Here is a 23,221-nt window from a genome sequence, read left to right on the forward strand (position 1 = left end):
TGTTGGTGTGTGTGAGCCGCTCTGTGTGCTGCAGCCTGCAGAACGGTGAACAAACAAGAACCTCAGCGCTTAGCGGACGCTGTCTTTTGAATCCAACTCCTGAGCTCTTTGTGGTCTGAGAGGAAAGTTAGGGAAACATACGTTCAGAAAACACAAACGACAGTCAGGCTGTAGCTCTCTGTTGACTTTACTGTGACTTTGCTGTGGTTGAAAGGGGGTGAAGGGTGTGTAAAAGCAATAACTAAAAGATGAGTTATTAAGCTACAAGACCTCACAAAACCTCAACATAGTTTTCTCCATGTTGTTTAATACTGGCACTGTTAGCCTCTGAAAAGTGATATTCGCAGCCAGCCTTCTGTAGAGATGTTGCAGTGGGGAACCTGTTAATACAGATAAGTCACACAAAGAAAATAGATCATGTAACTTTTTTTTCTTTCTCTCCTCTCTGGAGTCTGAATGTTTCTGTTTGGTCAGGAAACCAACCTGGGAAACAATTACAGAAACTAGTTTTCAACTTTTTATTCCACCTTGATGAAAGAGGCTTTGAAGAATCTGGAAACGTCTTCCAAAAGGATGTATTGTTGTTGGAAAAACCTGCAGGGGATTTAAAGTTTGGCTCGTTTTTTTATTTGTCCTTCGGAAGAAATTTATCCTCCTCTCTGTGACGAAGATCAATGAAACAGCCTCAGAAGTAAAAGTAATGATCACACAAGAGGGAGTTTGGGTCCTGTTTGGCAGCTGAACATCGTATTATTCCAAAGATATCCCATAAAATGTGTTATTTAAGCTGTGTGTATTGATTTTTGGGTGAAAACAGGTGCAAAAGGGACTCACATTGTTGATCTTGAGCTTGCTCTTGTCTTGTTTCTGCAGGTGTCCGGACAGATGGTAGAGGACGGCTCTGCTGCGGCGGCGGTTGGCGTTGAATCCTGGAGGCCGAGTGACCTGATGCACTTCCAGACCGGTTTCTTCATCTGTGGGGGAGAAGGAACAAGATGTGACACAGCCTAGAGAAATATGGAAAAGGTCTGAGGGAGGAAACCCAATGAGGATGCGACAAACATCTGCATTATTCCCAATGTCCAGCAGGGGGGCATTTTCATAAGAAAGAAGTCTAGTCTACTTCTCAGTCAGTTTATTCCCTCGGTTAACTCTCCTTGTGAGTTTATGCCTTAGTGTCTAACTTCTTTATCATGATGTCCATGTTTCATACAGATGCTAACGTTTGCTGTTGCTCATGTGTAACTTAACTTGATTCTTGCAGATGCGGTTTCTTTCTCAGTCTGGAGAGACAAAATATGGATGGATACAATTTGCAAAACATCATAAACCATCTTTCCTCTTCAAGCTCAATCTCTCCCATGACCCCGTCTGTCCTCAGCAGACTCACGTGGATCTCTTTCTTTGCTAGCTTGTTTAGCGTTGAATCCCCGTTCCCCTGACCGCACCTCCACTGTTCCAACTCTGCTTTCTGTTGTAGACATGCTGCTCAGGTCTGTGAGTAAATATTTGATATGATATTGACCTGCTGTCTGCCTTTGTGGGCTTTTATTGACTACACCAGGAGCTCTTTATGGGGAATTTCATAATCTGGGCTGGGATCCAAATCCCTGTTTAAAGAGCACAATTGCTAACAATGGCTGCTCTTCTCCAATGAATCTCTCATGTTGTGTCTCTTCTTTTAATTTATGGAAAACCTGAGAGATAAGATCAGGTGAGGTACCAAGTGGGAATGCAAGTGGAGAGAACAGGCACAAATTGATCATACGGAGGCCTCAGAAGAACTGAGAGAGATTTTCTTTTATCTACCATCGAGACAGAAAATCTTTCCTCTTGGCTTCATTTCCATTTTACATTTCCTGTCCTGATTATTCCTCTGTCTGGCCATAATATGATGTCATGCTTGGCAAACACCCACCCCTGTAACCGAATCATTTTCATTCTCAGCCGGTAAATTTGATTTGTTCCTCTCGTTCAGGGCGGGTTCACTGGAACTGTGTGGCTCTGTCTTTTTCTCAGCGGTGGACGAATCAATCAAGCAGGAGGCCTAACCTGTTGAATTTGTCAGCAATAAGTCAAAGTCTTCATAAAGGAAGCTCACTTAAAGTGGGTGCTGCCCATGTTTGAACTACATTTTGTGTTTCTATACACGTACGTTTGCAGACGCTCTCATCGTGAAGTTCTTCTGTCAAAAACTGATCAGTGATCAGTGATCAGTGATTAAGATGATCAATGATTATCACGTCTGATAACCTCTGGTACATGACATACGTCCTGCTGATGATCAAAGAGTCAGAGGAGAAAGCGGTCCTACAAAGCAAAAAATTGAAATCTTATCAAGTATTTTTGTCTTATATTGAGTAAAATGTCTTATAATACTCGATATGAGCCATATTCAACTCATCAGTCCAGAAAAAAATCTCTCATTTAAAGTTGTTTAAAGAAAAAAATGAGGTCCGAGTTGCTTGTCACAAGTAAAAAAAATCTGCAAATGGAACAAGAGAAATCTGCTGAAAAATTTGCTTGTAACTAGAATAATGTCTTCATACAAAAAAATTGTTTTCTTGTTCTATTGGCAGATTTTTTATTTACTTAATACAAGCCATTCAGATGTCTTTTTTGTCTTTAAATAACTTGGAACAAGACACTTTCTGGACCTGTCAAGTGAAAGTGGCTCATATCAAGTCTGAAAAGATTTTTTTTTTCTGAAATAAGACAAAAACACTTTTCAGATGACAGTTTTTTTTTTTACTGGGGTGCATCTCCCCAGTAAAAAGTTGCTAGGCGCTGTCTTGTTGGCTATGGCTGCCTTTTGCAGCAGCTCTCTCTTCTTTGTCCGTTTCTTGTAATTTTTTCGTCTCTTTTTTGTAATCTTTGTATCTGGAGTGGATCATCACTTTATATGGTTCATTGTTGGTCATGGACACCAAACTTTTTGTGGCTTCAGTGATATTTTTTACTACTTTTTCTCCTGTGTTTGTCTGGAGATCCTACATGTAACCATGGCTGCATTGTTTACATGTGAACTCAGCTGTTAGCAGCCTGTAGCATGTCAATGCTAACTGGTGTAAGGCCTGATGTCTTCCTACAAGGTGAGGAGAAGAAGGTGAGGACGACGTACTGGTTCTCAGGTGTGAGCTAAGAAGTGACGACATGGACCTGTCTGTTCATCCATGGTTATTGGGAACTTAAGATCTATCTCCAATAAGATGGACAAGCTAGCCATGCTAACCCAGCAACAGAGGGAGTACCAGAGGGCAGAGTAGCAACATGCTATTCACAGACATGGTTAACGGAGCAAACATCAGACACCAACGCCACATTGGAAGAGCTTCACCTGCTGTGAGCAGACAGGATCCAGGAGACAGAGATGGAGCATGACTGAAGAAGCTCAGTCCTGGACCCTGTGGAGGTGGAGGCTGGCTGAACTGGAGAATGATGACAAGCTGTCATCATCTATTTTCTTATGGACCTTTTTACACTTTCTATACACTTTCTTACTTTTGTTTTCTTGATTGCTGCTGTGACTTCAATTTTGTTGTACTTGTTACAATGAAAATAAAGTTCTATTCTTCTATTCTTAATTCAGATGTTTATGTGTCACATCTCAAGACGAAAAGAACCTTTTTTATTCTTCTGATGCAGAGCTGCCAAACACTCCCTGTTTCTGTAAGAGTCTCCCTCACTTTAACCTGTCCTCCTGTAAGTGCAGCTTGAATTCCCCCTGTTTATCTCCTTGTTCTTGATTCATGTGTTGGCACAGTAACATTTACTCTGTTATCCGCTCGATATGCAGTTTATTGGTTTGGGGTTGAGGAGATGGGATTCACCGGCCTCTAGGTCTCATTAAGCTTTTACTGATGTTCTCCAGAGGAGCCCAAGTTTGCAGCCAGGGAAAACAGGCTGGCCATATATTGTGAAATATCAATGCAGCCGATGAACAAAGTGTGTGTGAGCAGCTTGAAGCATACAGCAGCTTGCGTCTGTCTTTAAAGCTGAATATCAGAACTAACTACTTTGGATACAGGCAGTGATTTCCGTGCCTCCTGAAGTTTGTTCCCAGCTTTTTCCTGCCAGTTTAAAGTCAGCCTATTTCCTTCTCAATAACCCATTCTCTCTTTCAGAAAGGTGAATCACGCTGAGCTAAGTGCCAGAAGTGAGCGGCTCAGTCGTCAGCAGTGTCCCACCGAGCAGGGCATGCAGTTAAGTGTGATTGTGTGTCAATTCGTCACCCTGTAAATGTCAAAGTCTTTGCTTTCCTCCTTTCCTTCCTTTGTGTTTGTTGCTTTCTCCACGTTTTCCTTTCCTGCATGTTAAATAATCTGCAGCAACCAGAACTTTGGGACTTGTAAAAAAATGATCTGAGTTAATTAAATCAGGCCAGCTCCAGCTGTAAGGTGATGAGATATTCAGCCAATCGGGAGTCCGACCAGGAGGATGAAAATTAGGTCAGTGGTTTCACGCAGGTATGCTCTCTTAGGCCGCTTTGAAAGCAGGTCCACAAGAACTAAAAATTAAAACACTTCATCTTGAGAGCTTTGATTAAACTCTTTCCCTCCATCTTTTTAAATGGCCTCCATCCACCAGCTCTGTGGTAACCTCAGCTTGGGTTGGAAACAGGATTTTCAAGTTAAAACGTCAGATCTAAATCAGTAATAACTGTGTATTCAGAGCTTTCAGGATGGTTTCTGCAGAAGTAGGAAATGTTAAATGCAGAATTTTGAGCAGAGATCAAGATTTTCTATGTTCTGATCCTTCAATGAGGATCTTGAAGTCTTTTAACAGGAAGAAACAGACACACTAGGAACATCTCATCAGGAAGTGAAGGAGGAAAATGTAGCCATCAGATTTTCAGCGCCGTGTTTTAGTTTACAGATGTTATAGAAGATTAACAGGTGACAATGATCATATAATGACAGGATGGACTGTTTGATCCTGCAGGTGTTGCATTCTGGGAGTTACATTCTGTGATAAGTGGAGAACACTTTAGCAATTGTGTGCAAAACACTACACTTTGCATATTGTCAACATAATTAACTCTCTGACTGCCTCTAGCTAACTCATACACACTGGTTATATACATTCTGAATCCTCCGTTTATGAATTTACATGATAACATCTCTGTGTATTAGATAGAACCAGCATGGCTCACATGCTCTTAAAGGCATACATGCCTTGAATAGAGGCAGTCATTAATGTTAATGCAGGGATCAGACTGACGCTCAACTCTTCAGTCAGGGTGAGAGTTACACAGCAGGAAAACACGGAGGAAAAACAGTGTTGTCAGTTATTAATCTGTGATTAATTAAGGTTTGCTAAAGCAACTGAGAGGTTTAACACAGTCCTACTCTGCAGCAGTGAAAGGTAATTTAAATGATGTTTAAAGTACACAGAAACAATGACAGAGCTGTTGAATGAGCGACAGGTGGGAACTGCTAGGTGTCCTCTCAGATAATCCAGTCCCTGATCTCTAACCTCTACCGTACCCTACTTATGAACACATCTGCTGCCTTTCATACATTTATCTTTGGTGTGGCAGCTCATGCATTAGCGTTATAGGGGGTGTCAGAGCTTTTTCCCGACATAGGACACTGCAGAGATTTATTCATAGTTTATTCATAGTTTTAAAATTATTGTGTTTGTCTTTAAATGTTTAAATCGTGTCGCCTCGCTTCACCTTTCTGAGTTTCTTCACCCCTACTCACCCTCTCGGCCCCTCAGGTCAGCCAACCAGCTGTTCCTGCAGGTACTGAGGTCCAAAGAGAAGTTCAGACGGAACAGGGCTTTCTCTGGTGCGGCCCTCCAATTGTGGAATAATCTGCACTTGAACATTAATAAGGCCCCTTCACTGTCCACTTTTAAAATGCATCTTAAACCCCAATTTATTCCTTAGCTTTAAACCTCAGCAAAACTAAGTCCCTTTGTCTGATCTTCCTTTCTTTAATTTGGTTTTAAAAAGTTTTCTTTTGTGTCTGTTTTTCTATCTGCTTTATCATTCTTTACATTGGCTATCTGTACAGCACTTTGTTCACAGCTGTTGTTGTTTTTAAGTGCCTTATGAATAAAGATAGTTTGGTTAGATTAAATAAGTTTATACTTCATCCAACTATCCTTTTGCTCATGTAAACTGAGAAATTTAGAAAGCGATTGTCTTGTTTTCTTTTTTTTGATTATTATCATTTATTTGTATTGCTCACTGTTGAAGCTGTCATCTACATGAACTAAATAAAGTCATTCATTCCTTCAAAGTTGGTTGGTTGGTTAAACATTTCCAAAGGCACACTGACACAAATGCACTGCAATTCAACCATCATAAGGAGTGTAAGCAGCTTGTAACTCACCTGTTTCAGGTCCCTGCTCCGGGTCCTGGTCCTTCTTCTTGTCCGTGATGTCTTTGTGGGACACAAGGAACAGAACAACCTCGCCTTTTTCATTCTTGATGGGTACAATGTCCAGTAGACACCAGAACTGTGTACCTAAAGTCAGACAAAGAGAGTCAGAGTGTTTTTTTCCAATAAACATCAACGTGTGCTATGCTACTGAAGAAATTAAGGAAACAATTTTTGATGCGTTTCATTTCAGTAGTTGATTTATACATGGAGTTAGGGCTGTAGCTGCACCTACAAAGCCAATCAGGTGCAAGGTCAAGAAAAAAATAGACCCATGCACACATCTTTATATAACCTGTGCATGGTCTGCAGAAGTCTATGTATGCAAAGGGGCATCACCATCACCATGACATATTATTTTAGGGTAAAAACATCAGCTTGAGTTGATTTTTAGAGTCGTGTGCATGTTGTGTTTATTGCTGAAACCCCTCTTGGATTTCAAATGAGACAATCAAAAATGAAACTGCATCATAGATGACGGACAATTGCATGAACTGACTGCTGCATGCGTCAGTGAAGGTTTTTTTCTTTTCTTTTTTTTACGTCATGCATTAAAAATGATCCCTCTGACCACTGGAGGGGTTATTATTTTCTCAGAAGTTCTCCATGTGTGACTTCACTCTGGAGAACTCGCTGCCTGCAGCTGTAATGAGACCAGATTCATTCACAGCTGCTTCAAAAGCTGCTTCTCCTCCACTGTCTGTGCCTGCAGAGCTTCCTGCAGCAGATCCCATGTGAGGAGATGCAGTGCAGAGCAGGAGATTACACAACATATAGGGTCATTGTGAAGCTCCCGAAGGCGATGCTGCAACTCATAGAAAACACACACAAGAGATCCTTCAGATGGTGTCTGTGTGTTTGGGATAAGTGGTTAAAATGATTTCACTGCAGTAAACATTTCATCACAGGGAAAACCATCATATAGAATATTAAAGATTGATCTGATCGGTGCCCACTGGTTAAGACAGTGTCTGTAGGAATGACTCAGGGTAAAATACGGCTCCTGTTTATGATTACAGAGGGAAGATGTCACCTCATTTTTGCTTTGCTCATGATGTATTTTTAATACGTTTTTAACTACAAATGAATCATTAAAGGAGTGGCTAATCGGGCGAAACAGGGAGATTTTCCTGTGGGCAGGGCTCATAGTTTGGTCTCAATGATCATTAAGAGGGACATAAAAACATCAGTCATAATAACAGACGATTAAAGACCCATTTGTAGGAGCCACGAGCAACAACCAGCCCTCTGATTTCTATTTTTCCCAAACTACGGCCCATCCTGGTCTCAACCCTAAAGTGACACTTATTTTATGATGTTTTAGAGAAATACACTGAATCACAAGGTGTTGAAAAATAGCTGGGTAGTTCACTGCAGGAGTAGTAAATCTATACAACCTCATGCATCTCCGGCTCAAGCTAGAGTCTGTGTCCTGCCTGAGGTATGAAAGTCCTGAAATGAATCCCACTGTGACCCCGAGTAGAGCTCCACAGCACAAAGGTGTGTTAGATATCACACTGAAGTGGTGCTAGGTGATGGTTCCTGAAAACTCCAGTAATTGTTCTTTTCTCGGGTTGGTGGAGAACAAGAAACTTGTTGGAAAATGGTGGCTTTGTCCTTAAAGTAAGGTCTTGCAGCAGAGCTCCTGCTCTCTGCTGAATAAAATCATGAAATCCGTCTGAAACAACCCGCTCAGGTTTCTGCTGCTCACCTGTCTCTGAATGACTCTTTTGGGGACAAGTTTTGTACAAACATTGTGTTCCTGCTGCTCTGAGACTAATTCCCATCAGGGGATCATGCAGGTAAATAATACATTTAAACAAGAGGGAGGATCACATCTCTAAAAACATAAAGCATGCTGAGAATGTCCCTGTTTGACTGTAACACGATGGAAACAGGAGCTGCATCAACAGAACACATCGTCTCCTGTTCAGACACATGACGAGAAGGAGAGTTTACCATACATTCAACAGAAAAACATCATCTGCATAAAGACTGATATTTTTTTAACTTTGCATCATCTTCTTTTAAATTATCTAAAATAAAAACACCAAAAGCAGAACATACAAAACAAAAATCCTTTTAGTTGAACAGAGTTTCAGGTTTAGCTTGCTAGATCTTCTTAGAAAAGCGTCACACAGCAGACATTAGATTTCTGAAAGCTGTCTTTAAGTGTACAGGGCTTCAGTAACTTCTGCAGACTACATTTCTAGACTCTACACTCAAATATCAGCAATCACATTTTTTAATACTCTCTTGCTGTAGTGATGTCCAGCTCAGTCTCATTGTAATCATCTCATCTTCTCATCTTTCTAATCTAAAAATTTATCAAATCTTTCCTCAACTTCTCATTCCTGCATTCATGTGAATAATCAGCTCACATTTTGGGAGCGTCTTCTAATTTCTACACACTTCAAAATTGTGAAATGTTGTGAATTGAGTCTCAGTCTTTCCTGTGTATTCACCTGCCCGTTTGAATCCGTTACGGGTGTGTACTCGGTCGGTAAGATATGTTTTCAAAGCCATGCCCCTGGCTCTGATGAGATAGCTGTGATGATGCGACTGAAGGGACTGGATATAAATGTGTTTGTTCTTCTTCCTGCTCCTCTGGAGGAAAGTTAAAATGCTAATGTGAGCTCCTGGGGAGCTGATAAAAGCCTGAAACAGTTCTAATTTGTCACTTGTGTGTGTTTGTGAGGAGAGGGCCTTTATAAGCCTCTGTTTCTCTTTGTTATTGGCTCATATCTCAGAGGAGCAGATGTGTCCAAGTCTCCTGGTGTCTGTCTCCTCCATCTCAACACGACCCTCACCCCTTTTATTTTCTTGATTGTGCATGGACCCTTTTCTTTCAGCCTCCTCGGCCATCTTTCTCCCTTTCATCACGTATCACAGCTTTCATTTATTCGTTGATCAATTATTGATAGAGAGAATAAATGAGTAGAGATTTTTCGCCTTCTTACTCAACAATCTTTCTCCAGATTTTTCGCTTCCCTGCATCTTTCCCAGACACCCACATTTCATCCCTTCTCCCTTAAATTCATTCTCAGCCTAATGGCTTGTTTACGGAGCTGGATGTATTATCTTCCTTTTTTAAAATCACTCCTTCATGTCTGACAGTTTGAGTTTTCAGCGGCTTGGTTTGTGCTGAAACACGTGAGGAAGCTGCAGGAAGATGAAAGCTCCTTTGACTCTGCACATTAAAGAGACATGGCTTCCTTTAATACATGCAAGGCCCAGTAACTCATATATAACATGCCTTTACATGAACACCACCGCAGTCAGCTGAGCTGTAGAGGACATTCTCACTCCCAGTGAAGGCAGAAAGTGAGAATAAAATCTTCTGTGAACAAACAGGCTGAAAGTTCAGGGGTGAGTTGATTCATTCCTGTCAGGAGCATCGGTCTCACCCTGTCTGAGATTTGTTACTGAGTTTTTTGTCTCACAACCGCTGAGGAAAGCCTTTAACCGACAGCCTTTAACCCCGGGCAGCTGGAGGGCTCGGCACAGCGACCAATAGATCAGGCTGTGATTGTTCTGGGCGGCTTCAAGGAGTGAAAGAAAAAGAAAGGCAATGCAAAGCTTCCTCAGAAATCCACATCAGAAATTTATTAAACCTGATTTACAAACTGTCGGTGTGAAAGCTCTTCTGGGCCTAAGGTGAGGATGGGAACTGTAAAATCTGTTCTGTTAGCTACAGCAGAAGTTTTGTTTTTGTGTGACCTTTTCTAAATCTCTCACAGTAAGATGACCTAGTATAAAATCAAAGAGGGGGACTTTTGCTTTTACATTTTAGGTTTGAGTCAAAGTTGTATTCATTCAGGGCAATTCCTCTTCTCTAAATCAATTTAAAAAAAAAATCCTCCCACTAATTTTCTCTCTTCATGCCAGGCCCAAATGCCCCTCCACTAATTTTCTATTTTCATTTCACTCAATTAAGATTCAGTTTGAAAACACCCATGTGGCTCCATTAACAGATAATATTTTAAATTGAGCTGAATCAAATTATTTTCTGTAGCCTGGAAACTGTACAAAGAGAGGAGAGCTCCTCATTTACAGATGCACATGTGTGAGCTGCATGGTGTAGAATGTCAGAGAAAATATTGATTTGTTTTTTCCACTAAATGAACCACAAAGTTCACGATACCCCTCTGGTCTTCATGAAGCAAATATCAAACAGCTTAAGCTGGAGCAGTCTCACCTTCCTTCTTGTAAAAGACCAGCTCGGTCTTGAACTCCCTCCTCTCGTCCAGAGCTCCTTGGATCTGAGCCGTCAGCCGGTCGCTCGTCTCGGGGCCGTACAAGAAGTGACACGCACAGCTCTTCTGCATGAGCTCTGCCCGGGCATAACCTGTGAGCTCACAGAAGCCATCAGAGCAGTAGACGATTGGGTAGAGAGACTGCACCTGGGCGTTTCCCAGGACAAAGTTGCTATCTGGAAGGAGAGGAGAGAAAAGAAAAAAATAGATCAATGATTTCAGTTAGGAAATCAGCACTGAAGGTAAAGATCATTCTATGTTTTTTCATGAAAGTTTCTTTGATATTAAAGATGCCATGAGGAAGATCTGTTATGATTGCACTCCGTCGCCACCTTGTGGCCTGGAGTCTTCCCACACTGTAATAAATTACTTTAGGTAAGGTATTTATCAGTACAGTAACGTTGGGATATGGTTTAAAACGTGACATCAAGCATACATTGTAGCCAGCTATATGTAGCGCTATCAGCAGCCTGGTGCTCCGATGTAGCCATCTGTATGCTAACGTGACAACAAGTAAACACTGTCCATTTGTAAGTAGTTTAATAGCCATTTATATTTAGCACAACTGGCAGCCCAGTGCTCTAAGACAAGTTGGTTTGTATAATGCTAGTGAATCCTGGTTAGCTATGTCTTGCCAGTCATCTACCAAGCAGAGCTAACGTAACCTCACTCTTCATTTTATTGATAGACTCTCAAGGTTGAACAGACCACTGCAGAATAACTGCTGCATGTGGGTTGGAATGAACATTGTCACTAACAGTTTAGCCCTTGTGTTATAGCCTGAGCTAAAGGCTAATTAGCCTGGGGTGATATCACTCTCTTGTTTAGCTTTTCTCTGCTCTTCTGTCTTTTTTATCTGACAGTTTGGCTCCTGTGTCCACCATCACTACATAATTAATCAGCAGACAAAAACACAGATATCTGTTTTATCTCTTCTCTCTACTAAGCTTTGTCAGCTGGTGTGGTGTTGTCATAGAGACCTAGACGTGCTGTAAATCAAACTGAACCTGGTCGACCCGAACTGCAAGCTAAAAAGTAGCAATTTCAAATAATCTGCAACCAGCAGTATTGGCGATGATAATCTAATTTCAAAGTGTGAACGAAAGACTTTTTCAAGATCACTTTCAAACTCCTCACAGCCCCTTTAACAAAATCCATTGTCCCATGATCAACTACACTTTCAGCTTCCTCCCCAGAACCAAGACAAAAGATGAAGAAAGCCTCACAGAAACACAAACCTTAGTCTGATGATTGGTTGCGACTTCACTGCGCAAAATGAATCATTCATTATTAAAAACAAACATTTGCATTGATTGTTCTCTCATCTGAGCCCATTTTTCTGACATCTTTGTGGGGAAAAATGCTCATGAAACATCCCCACTTTGAGAGAGAAACTCCTGGAAACACAGCTGCTGGTTTCCACGCAGTGAGGACTCTGCATCAGATCAGTAACAAGAATTGATCGTGAGACGTAAACATGGCCAGGAAGCACCAGGAAATGTAGCAGGTGTCATTAATTCATGAAGCTAAAGCACATCTTCACTGCAAAGCGAAACCATCTCATGTACCTGCAGGAACATGATGCTCCATTTATACGCTCTACAAACACGACAGCTACACTCACACGCTACTGAACAGTGATTAGCATAAGATGGATGGGGGTGTGTATTAGTCTGTGTGTCTGTGTGTGTAAGTGTGTGTGTGTTTCTGCAAGTGTGTGGGTGTTTGAGTGTCAACTTCGCCCGAGTATTCTCAGTTAATAGCCTAGGGCATGTAGATGTGTGAACACTGCAAAATGGACTTTTTATTACCCTGTGCTCAGGCGTTCTCATTGATCCATCAACTCTGAGGGCCCTCGAGACCACTGTGTTTAATATTTCATGGCTGATGCGTGAGGTGTGTGTGTGTGTGTGTGTGTGAGGGAGACAGCTCTATATCAAGTGTGCACACACACAATTTACCAAATCGTTGAGAAAAGAGAGAAGGATACATGTTTCTGTGACTGAGTCTGCTCTAAATAGGGCATCAAAGTGTGTGTGTGTGTGTGTGTGTGTTAGAGCATGTTTGTGTGTGTGTCTCCTCAGACTATCAGCAGTCAATCACAACACAAAATCAGCCCTCTCATTAGCTAATTGCCCCTGTACGTCTGATACTTACGCACATCCTTTCTCTTCCTTTCCCTGGGGTTGGAAACAGCAGAGATGTTTAGTGACATCAACAAAAACAAAACAAGAGTGAAGACGACCCTGCTTAGCGTTCCCACAGGCCATCACACTTCCTCACCCTTCATCCTGAGGGAAACCCTGAAGCCTGTCTGTACCCGGAGTCTGAATACTGCTCGGAAACAGCTCACAGGTCAGAGCTCCTGAAGGATTACAGAGACAACCTGTTGTTCTCTAACACCTGCCGAAGCTTTCCAGATTGAGATCAGTGTTACTGTCTTGTCTTATTGCAGACAACATTCAAGTTTGGTTGGGTGAATGCTTTCTCCTTGTGTCCTGTGACTTGAGATCGTATGAAGACACTTTTAACCAACCTGGCAGCATGAAACTAGTTACAGAATGAAACTAACCTCTTTCAAGAAGCTATTATCCACACTACAGAAGCACTACCTCCCTCTCCACCTCTACCAGTATGATCAGTATTAATATTTAAGGTATTAATTTGCAGTTCAAACTTCCTAATACATGATAAAGTCCTCCTGAGCTGCCTAAGAGATGATAATAACAGCACTTTGATGGGCTGCACACACTCACAGTCTGCAGAGCTCTAGCCCCTCTGCTGCTGGAAAAAGTCTGAATTATTAATCCCTCTCAGACTTTGCAGCTACCTGGATTCTGTACAAAACATATTTCATGCAAACTCTGATGCCACAGCAATGAGGAGCTGGCCCATAACTCACCGAGAACTGACTTTTATTCAGCTGATATCTTCCTCTCTGCAGCCGAGGACCTCTACATCCTTCAGGTCATTTCTACAAGAGCTTGTTTTTGACTCTGGATGATTTGATTTCAACAAGTCTGAGATGGAAAAGGTTTTCAGGATTTCAGAATGAAACAACACTGAAGTCTACTGTTTGATTTACCTTTAATCCAGTGTGTCTCAGTGAGGAGAAGACTGCAGAGTTTGGTTAGCTCTGAGAGAAAGGAAAATAAAATGATGTATCTGCCGCCTTTTGTATCCTTAGAAACCACAGGCCTTAGCAACACCTGAGGGACTCATTCAGACTACTTTACAGGGCACAACACCAAAACTACCTGTCACAGGGTCAAGAAATCAACCTCAGGCTTAAATGGGTCCCAGACTGATCTCATCAGCACTGTGAAAGTTCTGTTTGGAGACACATTCGGACAAAACTGTAGCTAAAACATGCAGTATTTTAAGGAAATTTAGGGCCAATCCCAACTGTACCCCAGTTCTCTAAGGTAAAGAAAGGGGAAGAGCTGTATAGCCACTGAAACACAACAAGACAATTCGGGACCTCACTTGAAAGCTAGAGGTATGAAAAATTTCCCATGGTATCAGAACTGCTGGAAATAATTATACTCTTGTTTATATCAGATATCCAATCCTCTGGTAGTCCACGTTAACAGCCGCTCTGCCAGCCAGCGACAAGGGGCAGAAATGGAGTGGCATCTTGTTTCTTAGGCCATGTCCACACTTAGCCGGGTATTTGGGAAACGGCATATATTTTTATACGTTTACGCCTGTCATCCACATGAAACCGCTGCTTCATGTCACTAAAACGATGTTACTTGAAAACTCCGGCCAAAGTAAGGATTTTGGGAAACTCCAGTTTCTTTATTTCGTGTCGACCATAGACTGTGTATGGTGTCGACGCTGGTACACAGAGTTTTCGGTTCTCAAACGTCACAGCTGAATGACCGGGGCTCGTTCTAATTTGCTGACACAGGTTTTACATCTGGAAAACACTGCCAGATATGGGTTTGGCATGCTTCAAACCACATTTATCAGCAGCTTTGCCCACTGGGGTATTGGTTTTTGAAATACCATGGACATGGCCTTATGGTCATCTTGTCACACCTTCCACTTGGCCCTCTGTTTTGAAGGGGAGGGGTAGACAAGCCAAGAGGGTTTGGGGGAAGAGCAACAATTGGGATTGGCCCTGAATCTATCTCAACCCCCCTCTCTGGGTGAAAACAGGGAGATGACTCTGTCATCTCTTAGCTAGTCAGCACTGGACTAAAGGTTGGGGATCATTGTGACAGAACATGTAGGACATGCAGCCAAAGGCTCTGCACATGAATGAAAGGACACAGATGAACATGACCCTGACTATGGCTGTGAATGGTTGTACTGAAGTGCATACTTTGTGCAAACATCTGAAGATGAAACACCAACAGCTAACAGTAAGCAGTAATGCTACCACCATATGGAATGCATGAGCTATTTACATTTCAGAGTTGCTTTTTAACCAAACCTTTCTTTCTGCATCTTTCATTAAAAACTAGTTGACTTGAAACCCCAACATTAGACTTTTCCTCCTTAACAATCATTGTTCTCCCCCTTCATGACAACATGAGTTTACTGGGAAGAAGAGCATACAGCCTCATCCAATCTGTTCAAAGGCTAGGAACTCTGCTGCTCCTAGGATTGTGTCATCTGTACCAACCAGTTTGTCTGTGACATAACTGCAAATTATATCCTTACCGCTGCCATGTGCATGTTGACCATTTAAATGCAGAAACGTCTGCAGCTGAACAAACACTGGCCCTGAAACCACAGGTTTATATGCAGTGGTTTATGTGCGTGATATGAATTCATCTAAAAATCACTTCTTTGAATTTCCCCAGAAAGGATGGAGTCGAGGTTTTCAGAGACTGGGGCGATGCTGTGTGTGCACCTTAGTGGATTAGTGTTATAATTATGTGTTTTTCCTGTGTGTGTGCATGGGAGAGAGTGTGATGGGATTAAAAGTTCACCAATAGCAGAAGCTGAAGCATGCAGCTCTTTCTGGGTGTTCACTCTCTTACCCCCACATCACAAACTGAACCGTGGCGCTCGCTGTGATTGTTATGAAGTGCTTTGAGGAACTGGTTCTCCTGCACTTCAAAGACCATATCCCAGCAGCCCTGTCAGACCCCCAACCAGTCTGAATCCTCTTCCAGCAGATACAAGGACGCTGTCTCTGCTGCCCTCGACTCTGCACTCACTCACCTTGAAAATAACAGAAACAAGGAGGATGTTTGTTGATTTGAGACCTGTACGATCCCCCTGATAACAGCCAGCCAGCTCAGCAGGATCAAGTGCAACCCTCTGCAGGAGGAAATTGGACTTTTCACCAAGAGAGCACAGAGTTCAGACAGGTATTTACACCCCTGCAAATATACCCAGACACAAAACCATCTGAGGGTTTGTATCTGGCAGACTCTTGTTTGTCATGTGCAACCACAGCCAGGACTCGAGTGAGACGAAACTGAAGTATGAAGTTCCCGGATGGCTTTACAAATGTTAATGTGACTTTTTAGAGGGAGGAAGAATTTATACAGAGAGAAGCAAAGAAGACAACCAGCTGCATCTAATAGATAAAAGATCTGGTGCTGTATTTTCTGGACTTAAAATTGCACTCTTTTTCCTAGTTTGGCTGGTCCTGTGACTTTTTATCAAATCAATGAGGTACTGCATTATTACATACTTTCATGGAAAAAAGATCCCTGAATTCATACACAAGAAATATTGATGAAGAAATATCTCCACGGCCCTGATTGCTTTGCATGCTGATGGTGGCTCTGCATCTCTAGCTTGGACAGCTTTAGCGCCTGAAAACAGGGTTTAGAGAAATACAAGTTAAATCGCATCATCTTTGCACTCCTTTGTAGACAACTTTTTGAGATTTGAGTCAGAAACTAGTGTCAAAATACGAACTCGAAAAGCGCTCAGAGAGTGCAGACCTCTGCCAAGCATATTGTGATTGTCACGCAACGCTTAAGTCCTGCTTCAATGTTATACTCCCTTTAAGCAGATTTGCATGATAATTTGTTACCTGACAGTGTTGAAAATTATGATGACCCAGTACATATTTCATATACCGGATCTCAGTATTCAGAATATTGGCAGGATCTGGATCATACTTTAATATCTGTGAGAAATTATTGTGACCTTGTCTTCTATTGTTTTGCAAAGAAATCCGACCATTTATCATGGAGGTATATACACAAATGGTAAAAACGTCCCTATCCCACAATGATAAAGAATCCTTTAAAAAATATCCTGGATCCAGACTGTGATCCGGATCACCTCCAAAATGTAATCACTTCTTCCTTATCCCATTTTGAACATTTCCTGAAAATTTCATCAAGATCCATTCAGTACTTTTTTGAGTTTGGTTGTGCAAACTCTCCCAAAACATAACCTCCTTGGCAGAGGTGAAAATACAACACTCACAGTAGAGCAGGGAGGGAAGGAAGGGGTGCACATGAGCAAAGTGAGTGAGAGGGGCACATGTAGAGAAGAGAATTTGAAACTGGTCACAGACACAAGGTGCTATAGAAAAAATATTCAAAACCTCAAGTATGCACTCTTTAGTTGGGAGTTCTAACATGTAAAGAGGCAGAAACTTAAACTTCTCTGAGCATCAGTGGCACCCATTAACACAGGATAATAAATCAGGTCACAACCTGCTCAACCTGCAGCCAAATCACCCAGGGTACCTGTAGAGTTAAGATCAAACTCTAAAAAATACAGAGGGAAAGACCTTGCCTCTACCAACATGTTACTATGCCTATTAAATACATGAGTCCATCCCTTAGCTTTTGAACAATATTCAGCTCCCTACTGATCTCAGTTTCCCAGCAGGAAGTTAAAGGGACAGTACTTAACAGTCCTGATGACTCTTTTCCTCTTTGTCTTTCTGTTATTGTCAGTGATTGGCTGTTACTGTCCGTCCTTCATGCTGTCACTCACTCTTTCCTCTCCGGTCCTGTCAGTGCAGCCTCTTTCTCAGACTTCACACAACACAGCTTTCTGGATGGTTTTCTGCCAAAGTGATGAGGCAAAATAAGAAAACTGTGACTGTGGCATTTCAAAAAGCAGACGTAGTGTTTTTTTCCTCGTTAAATGTTCGCTGGCCCGTGTTAACAGCTCTTACTGCAGTTATGAGAGGTAATTAATGACAAACCGACGTCCCCCTGCGCCTCCAGAGTCAAGCAGGGCGGCTCAGGAAATGACAGCTCAATCTTTTGCTCAGATAAGATCACATAAAACCAACTCTGCCGCTCGCTCTGATAGGTCTTCCACTGTCTGAACTGTCAGAGTAAATGATTAGGAAAGTGCTCTTCAGCTGTTTCTGCAGCGTGCTCACTCTCCCTTTATCAGCTGCTCTTTTTTTCTGGCACACTAATCAAAACTCTCTCCAGCAAAAAGGAACATTTTGATGTCAGCATGTGTAATAAAATGTGTTTGAATGTGCTCCCTGCTCACAACACAGTGGATCAGACAGAGCAGGGCTTAAAATGAGGAGTAAAGAGGGTGTTATCAAGACACACTCCTTCAGTCTTTGTGATTGAAGGAAGGAAGACATGCACAAAACACTGGAACTTGAAGAGAAAACATTTGTTTAACCGTGATCAGACTATGAATCTGCCAACACGATCAACTTGATTGATTCGTCTGGCACTGCGGGATACATTTTATCGAGCCTGAAACCTCAAGGGCAGAGGGAGCGAGAGGAGACTTATATCGTCCTGGCTCTCTTCAGTGGTAATCTGACACTGAGTGATCACTATAAACACATATCTGCATGCACGAGTAGCTAACAAACTGTTCAAACCTTTGATTCTCAAAGACAATCAGCGTTTAGATTTCCTGACTTCCCTGAATGCATGAGAAATGATGGATTCGCCTCCATTTATTAACAAACAAACTTTGTGAAAGTAGTTTTTTTTCTCCTCTTAATTGCACTCTCTCGCCACCTTGTGGCCCAGAGTCACCGCACACTGTTGTAAATTTCTTTTAGTGAGGCATGTGTTTGTTTTGGAATTAAATGTAGATCAATTAAAACAAAGTTTCTTTGTTCAAGACAACTTTTTACTGGATTCAACGCGCCGAGGTAAGGGACTTAACATTACATAGCAATACGGTTTGAAACTTGACATCAAGCTGGCTACATGTTAGCAACATCGGCAGCCCGGTGCTCCGACATATCTGTAGGCTAACTTGACAACAAGTAAACATTGTCCATTTGTAAGCAGTTTAGTATCCGTTTATATTTAGCACAGATGGCAGTCCAGTGCTCTAAGACATGTCTGTAATTTCAAACATCAGTAAATCCTGGTTAGCTATGTCCTGCCAGTCATCTACCAAGCAGAGCTAATGTAGGGTAACCTCACTCTTCGTTTTATTGATAGACTCTCAAGTTTGAACAGACCACTTCAAAATAACTGCTGCATGTGGGCTTGAATGAACATTGTCACTAACAGTTTAGCCCCTGCGTTACAGAGTGATATAGCCTGAGCTAAAGGCTAATTAGCCCTCAGCTCGGGCTGTATTACTCTCCCTTTTAGCTTTCTTCTGCTCTTCTGTCCTTTTTTTTTGTCTGACAATTAGGCTCCAGTGCCAAAAATTGGTGCTGATAATCTAAATTCAAAGTGTGGGTTATGATCAGGCATATATCTAGAAGGCAGCCTTTTTAAAGATCACTTTCAAACTCCTCGGAGCCCCTTGAAGGACAGACCTGCTTAAGATGATGATGTTGTTCTATCAGCAAACTTAAGAAATGCTTATTTTAAGAAACTCAGCTTCTATTACAGCTTCATATCGCTGAAAGAAAACAGTAAAGCCTGGTTATCTGGATGAATATTCAGTAGTTGCTGCTAAAAGTTGAAATAGTGAATGAAAATGTGTCTCTGAAAAAGGACCCGGAGTTCATCTTAACTCCTCTCCTCTCCTCTCCTCTCCTCTCCTCTCCTCTCCTCTCCTCTCCTCTCCTCTCCTCTCCTCTCCTCTCCTCTCCTCTCCTCTCCTCTCCTCTCCTCTCCTCTCCTTTTCCATCAGTAAGCAGTGGACCTGTGTTTGCTATGTGTGCTATAAATTGTTGATATTTGCCACACTAATTATTAATTTCCAGCGGGTGTTTGTGTGTTTGAGCTGCTGGAGAAGTAGAGATGGATGGGTGAGAGATCTATCCTGTAAACACGCCTGGAGGCAGCTGAACAGCCTTGATGAATAATCCAACACACACACACACACACACACACACACACACACACACACACACACACACACACACACACACACACACACACACACACACACACACACACACACACACACACACACACACACACACTAACTACTTGAGAGTATTACAGCACGGGACAGGGTGTGTAAGAAGTGATTGGGTTATTGATGACTGAGCTTCTCTTTGATTGGATTAACAGGGAGGATTTAGCTGTGATTGGTTAATTCTTCCACCCTCCAAAATTGCGATTGGATTAAACAGCAGCTGACTCCTGATGAAAGCAAAAATGCAGCTGAGAACAAAAAGATATTTGTGTATTTAACAATATTTATGAGCTTACTCACTCGGATGTGAGCAAATGAGAAAACGTTACAGCAGAAGAAGAGGAAAACAAACAAGAAAGAGGAAGAGGAAATGAAGAAGAGCAGACTATGGAGACAGAAAGAGAAAAAGGAGGGAGGGGATCATGAAGAAATAAAAGAGCAAGATGAAGAGGAAGAAAAGAGAATGAGGAGACAAAGAAGGTGGAAGTTAAGTGTCTTTTCATTCTGAAACCATGACTGAATAAGTATAGGATACTCTGTGTGGTCAGGGGATCAGTGCCTTGCTTGAGGGTCCTCCTGTCAATCAAATCAGCCTCAGTTTACTTTCCTCTGATTGGATCGATATCTGCCCTGGAAACATCTCCGATCATTTACATTTCAGCTCCTTCAGGTGACACCTGTAGTCAGTAACATCCTGTTTGTCGCAGTCTGACCCTCCTGATGTGACGTGTGGAGATGAGATGAGACAAGAAGCAGGTACAGGTGATATAACCACATGTGTCAGGTAGTTTTGGTCACTTTGCAGAGGTCCACAACCCTTTAGACTCAACTTCTTTTCCTCCAGGAAAGATGCCAGGTCCTGTTTCCATTATTTGGTAGTTTAGTTTCATGTTATAAAAGATGTTTGATGGACAGTCAGTATAATAGTCTTAGGAATAAAAAAAAAAGGCCTGTGGTCGTACACAGAGTTTAAATGTAAAAATACAAACAGTTTCATAAATCCTGTCAGAATTTAAGAGAGGAAACCTTTCTGCTCTCAGAAACATGGATCATTTTAAAAATGTGAGTGGAACAGTGAAATGACACACCACTGAGTGCTTTTTGACGTGAGCAGAGAACACAACTTGAGTCCTGTCAAGACAGACAAAGACGGATAGACAGCAACAAAGCGAGTCAATACGAACAGATGAGAGCAGAGACAACTGGTGAGCAAGAAATGACAGCACAGACGACAGAATGCAGTGGGTGAAAAGACGCTGCGGGCCCTGTGATTATTATTCCTGCTGCACAGCAGAGTGTTTTGAATGATTAAGCGGCTTTTAAACTGTGGGGCACACAATCATAACTACTGATATCTGCATTTCAAGCATAGAGACTCCTCGCCAAAAAATGCAGGGCATTGCATTGAATCTGATGCTGACGTCAGTAAAAAAAAAATAAGAAGAAGAATATCTGGAGGACTGTTGTCATCTGTGAGTAACACGTTTACCTCAAACTCCTCTGATACTGCAGCTCTGCCTTTGGCTTCAAAATACCATAATAGAAATATCAGTGATGTGCCAGTTTGGCACATGCATAGTCAGATCAGGAGGTGAGAAAATGAAGCTGTGAAGTTTAATTTGGAAACAATATCCAGCGGAAATATTTGAAACAAAGCCAGCTGACAAGTGCAGCATTCAACATGCTGAATCCCGACCTCTGACCTCTCTGTGAAATCTGCTGCGTCTCTTCAGAAATCAATAATGCAGCACATTGTAGGAGCAAGACATCCAGCAGGGACAGGCCAGCCGCTGACCTGGACAGATAAACGTGCTCTTCATACAGTGTGTGTTTGACTGTCTTTGCACATTAAACAGGACCTTCCTGGTTTGCAAGACAACCTGCTCATGTACAGAAAACACACACACTTCATTCTCTCTGTGGTTCCTTTTTGATGATGGACTTTCATCATTGCTCTGACGCTCCTCTCTTTCTTCTCTGTGTTTCTGATCTCTTTACGCTGCAGTGATCAGCACAAGAGCTGGATGCTTTTTTCAATGATATTTTGAAACTCATTCACAAACACAGAGCTCATATTCTCAAACTCCAACATGCAACCACCTCAAAGGCTTTAAAAACAGAGTCTCACTCACACTGAAGGCCTGATTTCTGCACATCCAGACACTTTTCTAAGATTCCTTGATATCGTGAGTTTTCTTCCGGCTTACTTGATGATGCCTGAAGCTGGATGCTACTTCTAGCCTGTCTGGTAATCAGGAGCCCTTCAGAGTGCCTTTGAAAGGACCCTGATCCACAGCTTTGAAAGGTAAAACACGAGGTGGGGGTTGTGTGTTTGTCCTCCGATGCCCTGTAGGGATTCGAGCTGTCTCGGTTCACTGCTGCAGATTAAGAAGACAGAATGATGATGATCTTTCCTTCGTCTCTATAAATAGCCTGTAGTATTTACTGATCAAACAAAGAGGGATCTAAAGGCGGGAGCTTGAACTTCAGGTAGCCGACGACGAGCAGCTGTGACTGGAGACGACATCTGACTGTGCATACTGTGCAGAGAATATTAGCACTCATGAGAGATCAGTGCAGGAAAATAAAACATTTAGGATTGCAAAGACTGACTTTCTACCTGCAGGTCAGTATGAGCAGTCACTGTATAACTCGTGTGGTTTTTGTATCAGAGTTCAGTGAAACCTGTGTGTCATGCAGATGCTGAAGTGTCTGTTTTTGATGGTTACAGCTCAGATAGTGTTATTTCTGCAGGGCTTTGGAATGAGATGGTCTGGCAGATCTGCATGCATCTTCTCCGTCCTGTGAGTCAGGCTAAGCCAGTGTGTCTGAGTGCATGCTGGGAAAAAAAGATGAGGCAGGGAGCTGTGCATACAGTCCCTGTGTAAAGAAGGGGGCAGGAAAAAAGCTCCAAAAGGACAGATGATGGCAGAGGAGGCAGGAAGAAATGAGACATGTGGAGAAAGAGGAGGTACAGACAGAATAAATCACAGAGGGCTGTTTATGAGGTAACAAAGAAACAGAGAAAATACACGTCACGTTCTGTGTATGATTTGATTCAGACAAGAGTTTAAAAATGTTTTATTTATACGCATCTACAGACTAGTACGCATAAATTTTAAAAATACGCACAATTTTGTGTGTGTGTACGTACACCGATTTTTTGACAGCAACCTTACCCCATAGCCGTTCCTGTCCAGAGACAAAAATTGCTCCAGCAGACTTCACTGATTTGTTTTGCTCCTTCAAGTCTTTCCTTTTAGTTTGTTTCCTCTCTCTGCAGAGCCTCAGAAAACCTGAGTCCACTCTGTCAGGGCTTGGCATAAGAGGGAG

At 42.1% G+C, this 23,221-nt stretch overlaps 1 protein-coding gene across 1 annotated transcript in view; it reads right to left on the reverse strand.

Annotated features, from left to right (window-relative positions):
- kcnh3 (potassium voltage-gated channel, subfamily H (eag-related), member 3) overlaps positions 1 to 23,221 on the reverse strand; it is a 113,296-nt gene that overhangs the window by 30,311 nt on the left and 59,764 nt on the right. Inside the window, exons 2-4 of the mRNA XM_074694163.1 lie at positions 10,588 to 10,821; positions 6,342 to 6,476; positions 835 to 974 (exon numbers count right to left, since the gene is read on the reverse strand). Coding sequence (XP_074550264.1) covers positions 835 to 974; positions 6,342 to 6,476; positions 10,588 to 10,821 — 509 coding nt within the window. The remainder of the gene's footprint in view (positions 1 to 834; positions 975 to 6,341; positions 6,477 to 10,587; positions 10,822 to 23,221) is intronic.

Source organism: Halichoeres trimaculatus, unplaced genomic scaffold (assembly GCF_033239565.1).
Source record: "Halichoeres trimaculatus isolate MK-OKI-2021-1 unplaced genomic scaffold, fHalTri1.1 fHalTri1_scaffold_19, whole genome shotgun sequence".
Taxonomy (NCBI): domain Eukaryota; kingdom Metazoa; phylum Chordata; class Actinopteri; order Labriformes; family Labridae; genus Halichoeres; species Halichoeres trimaculatus.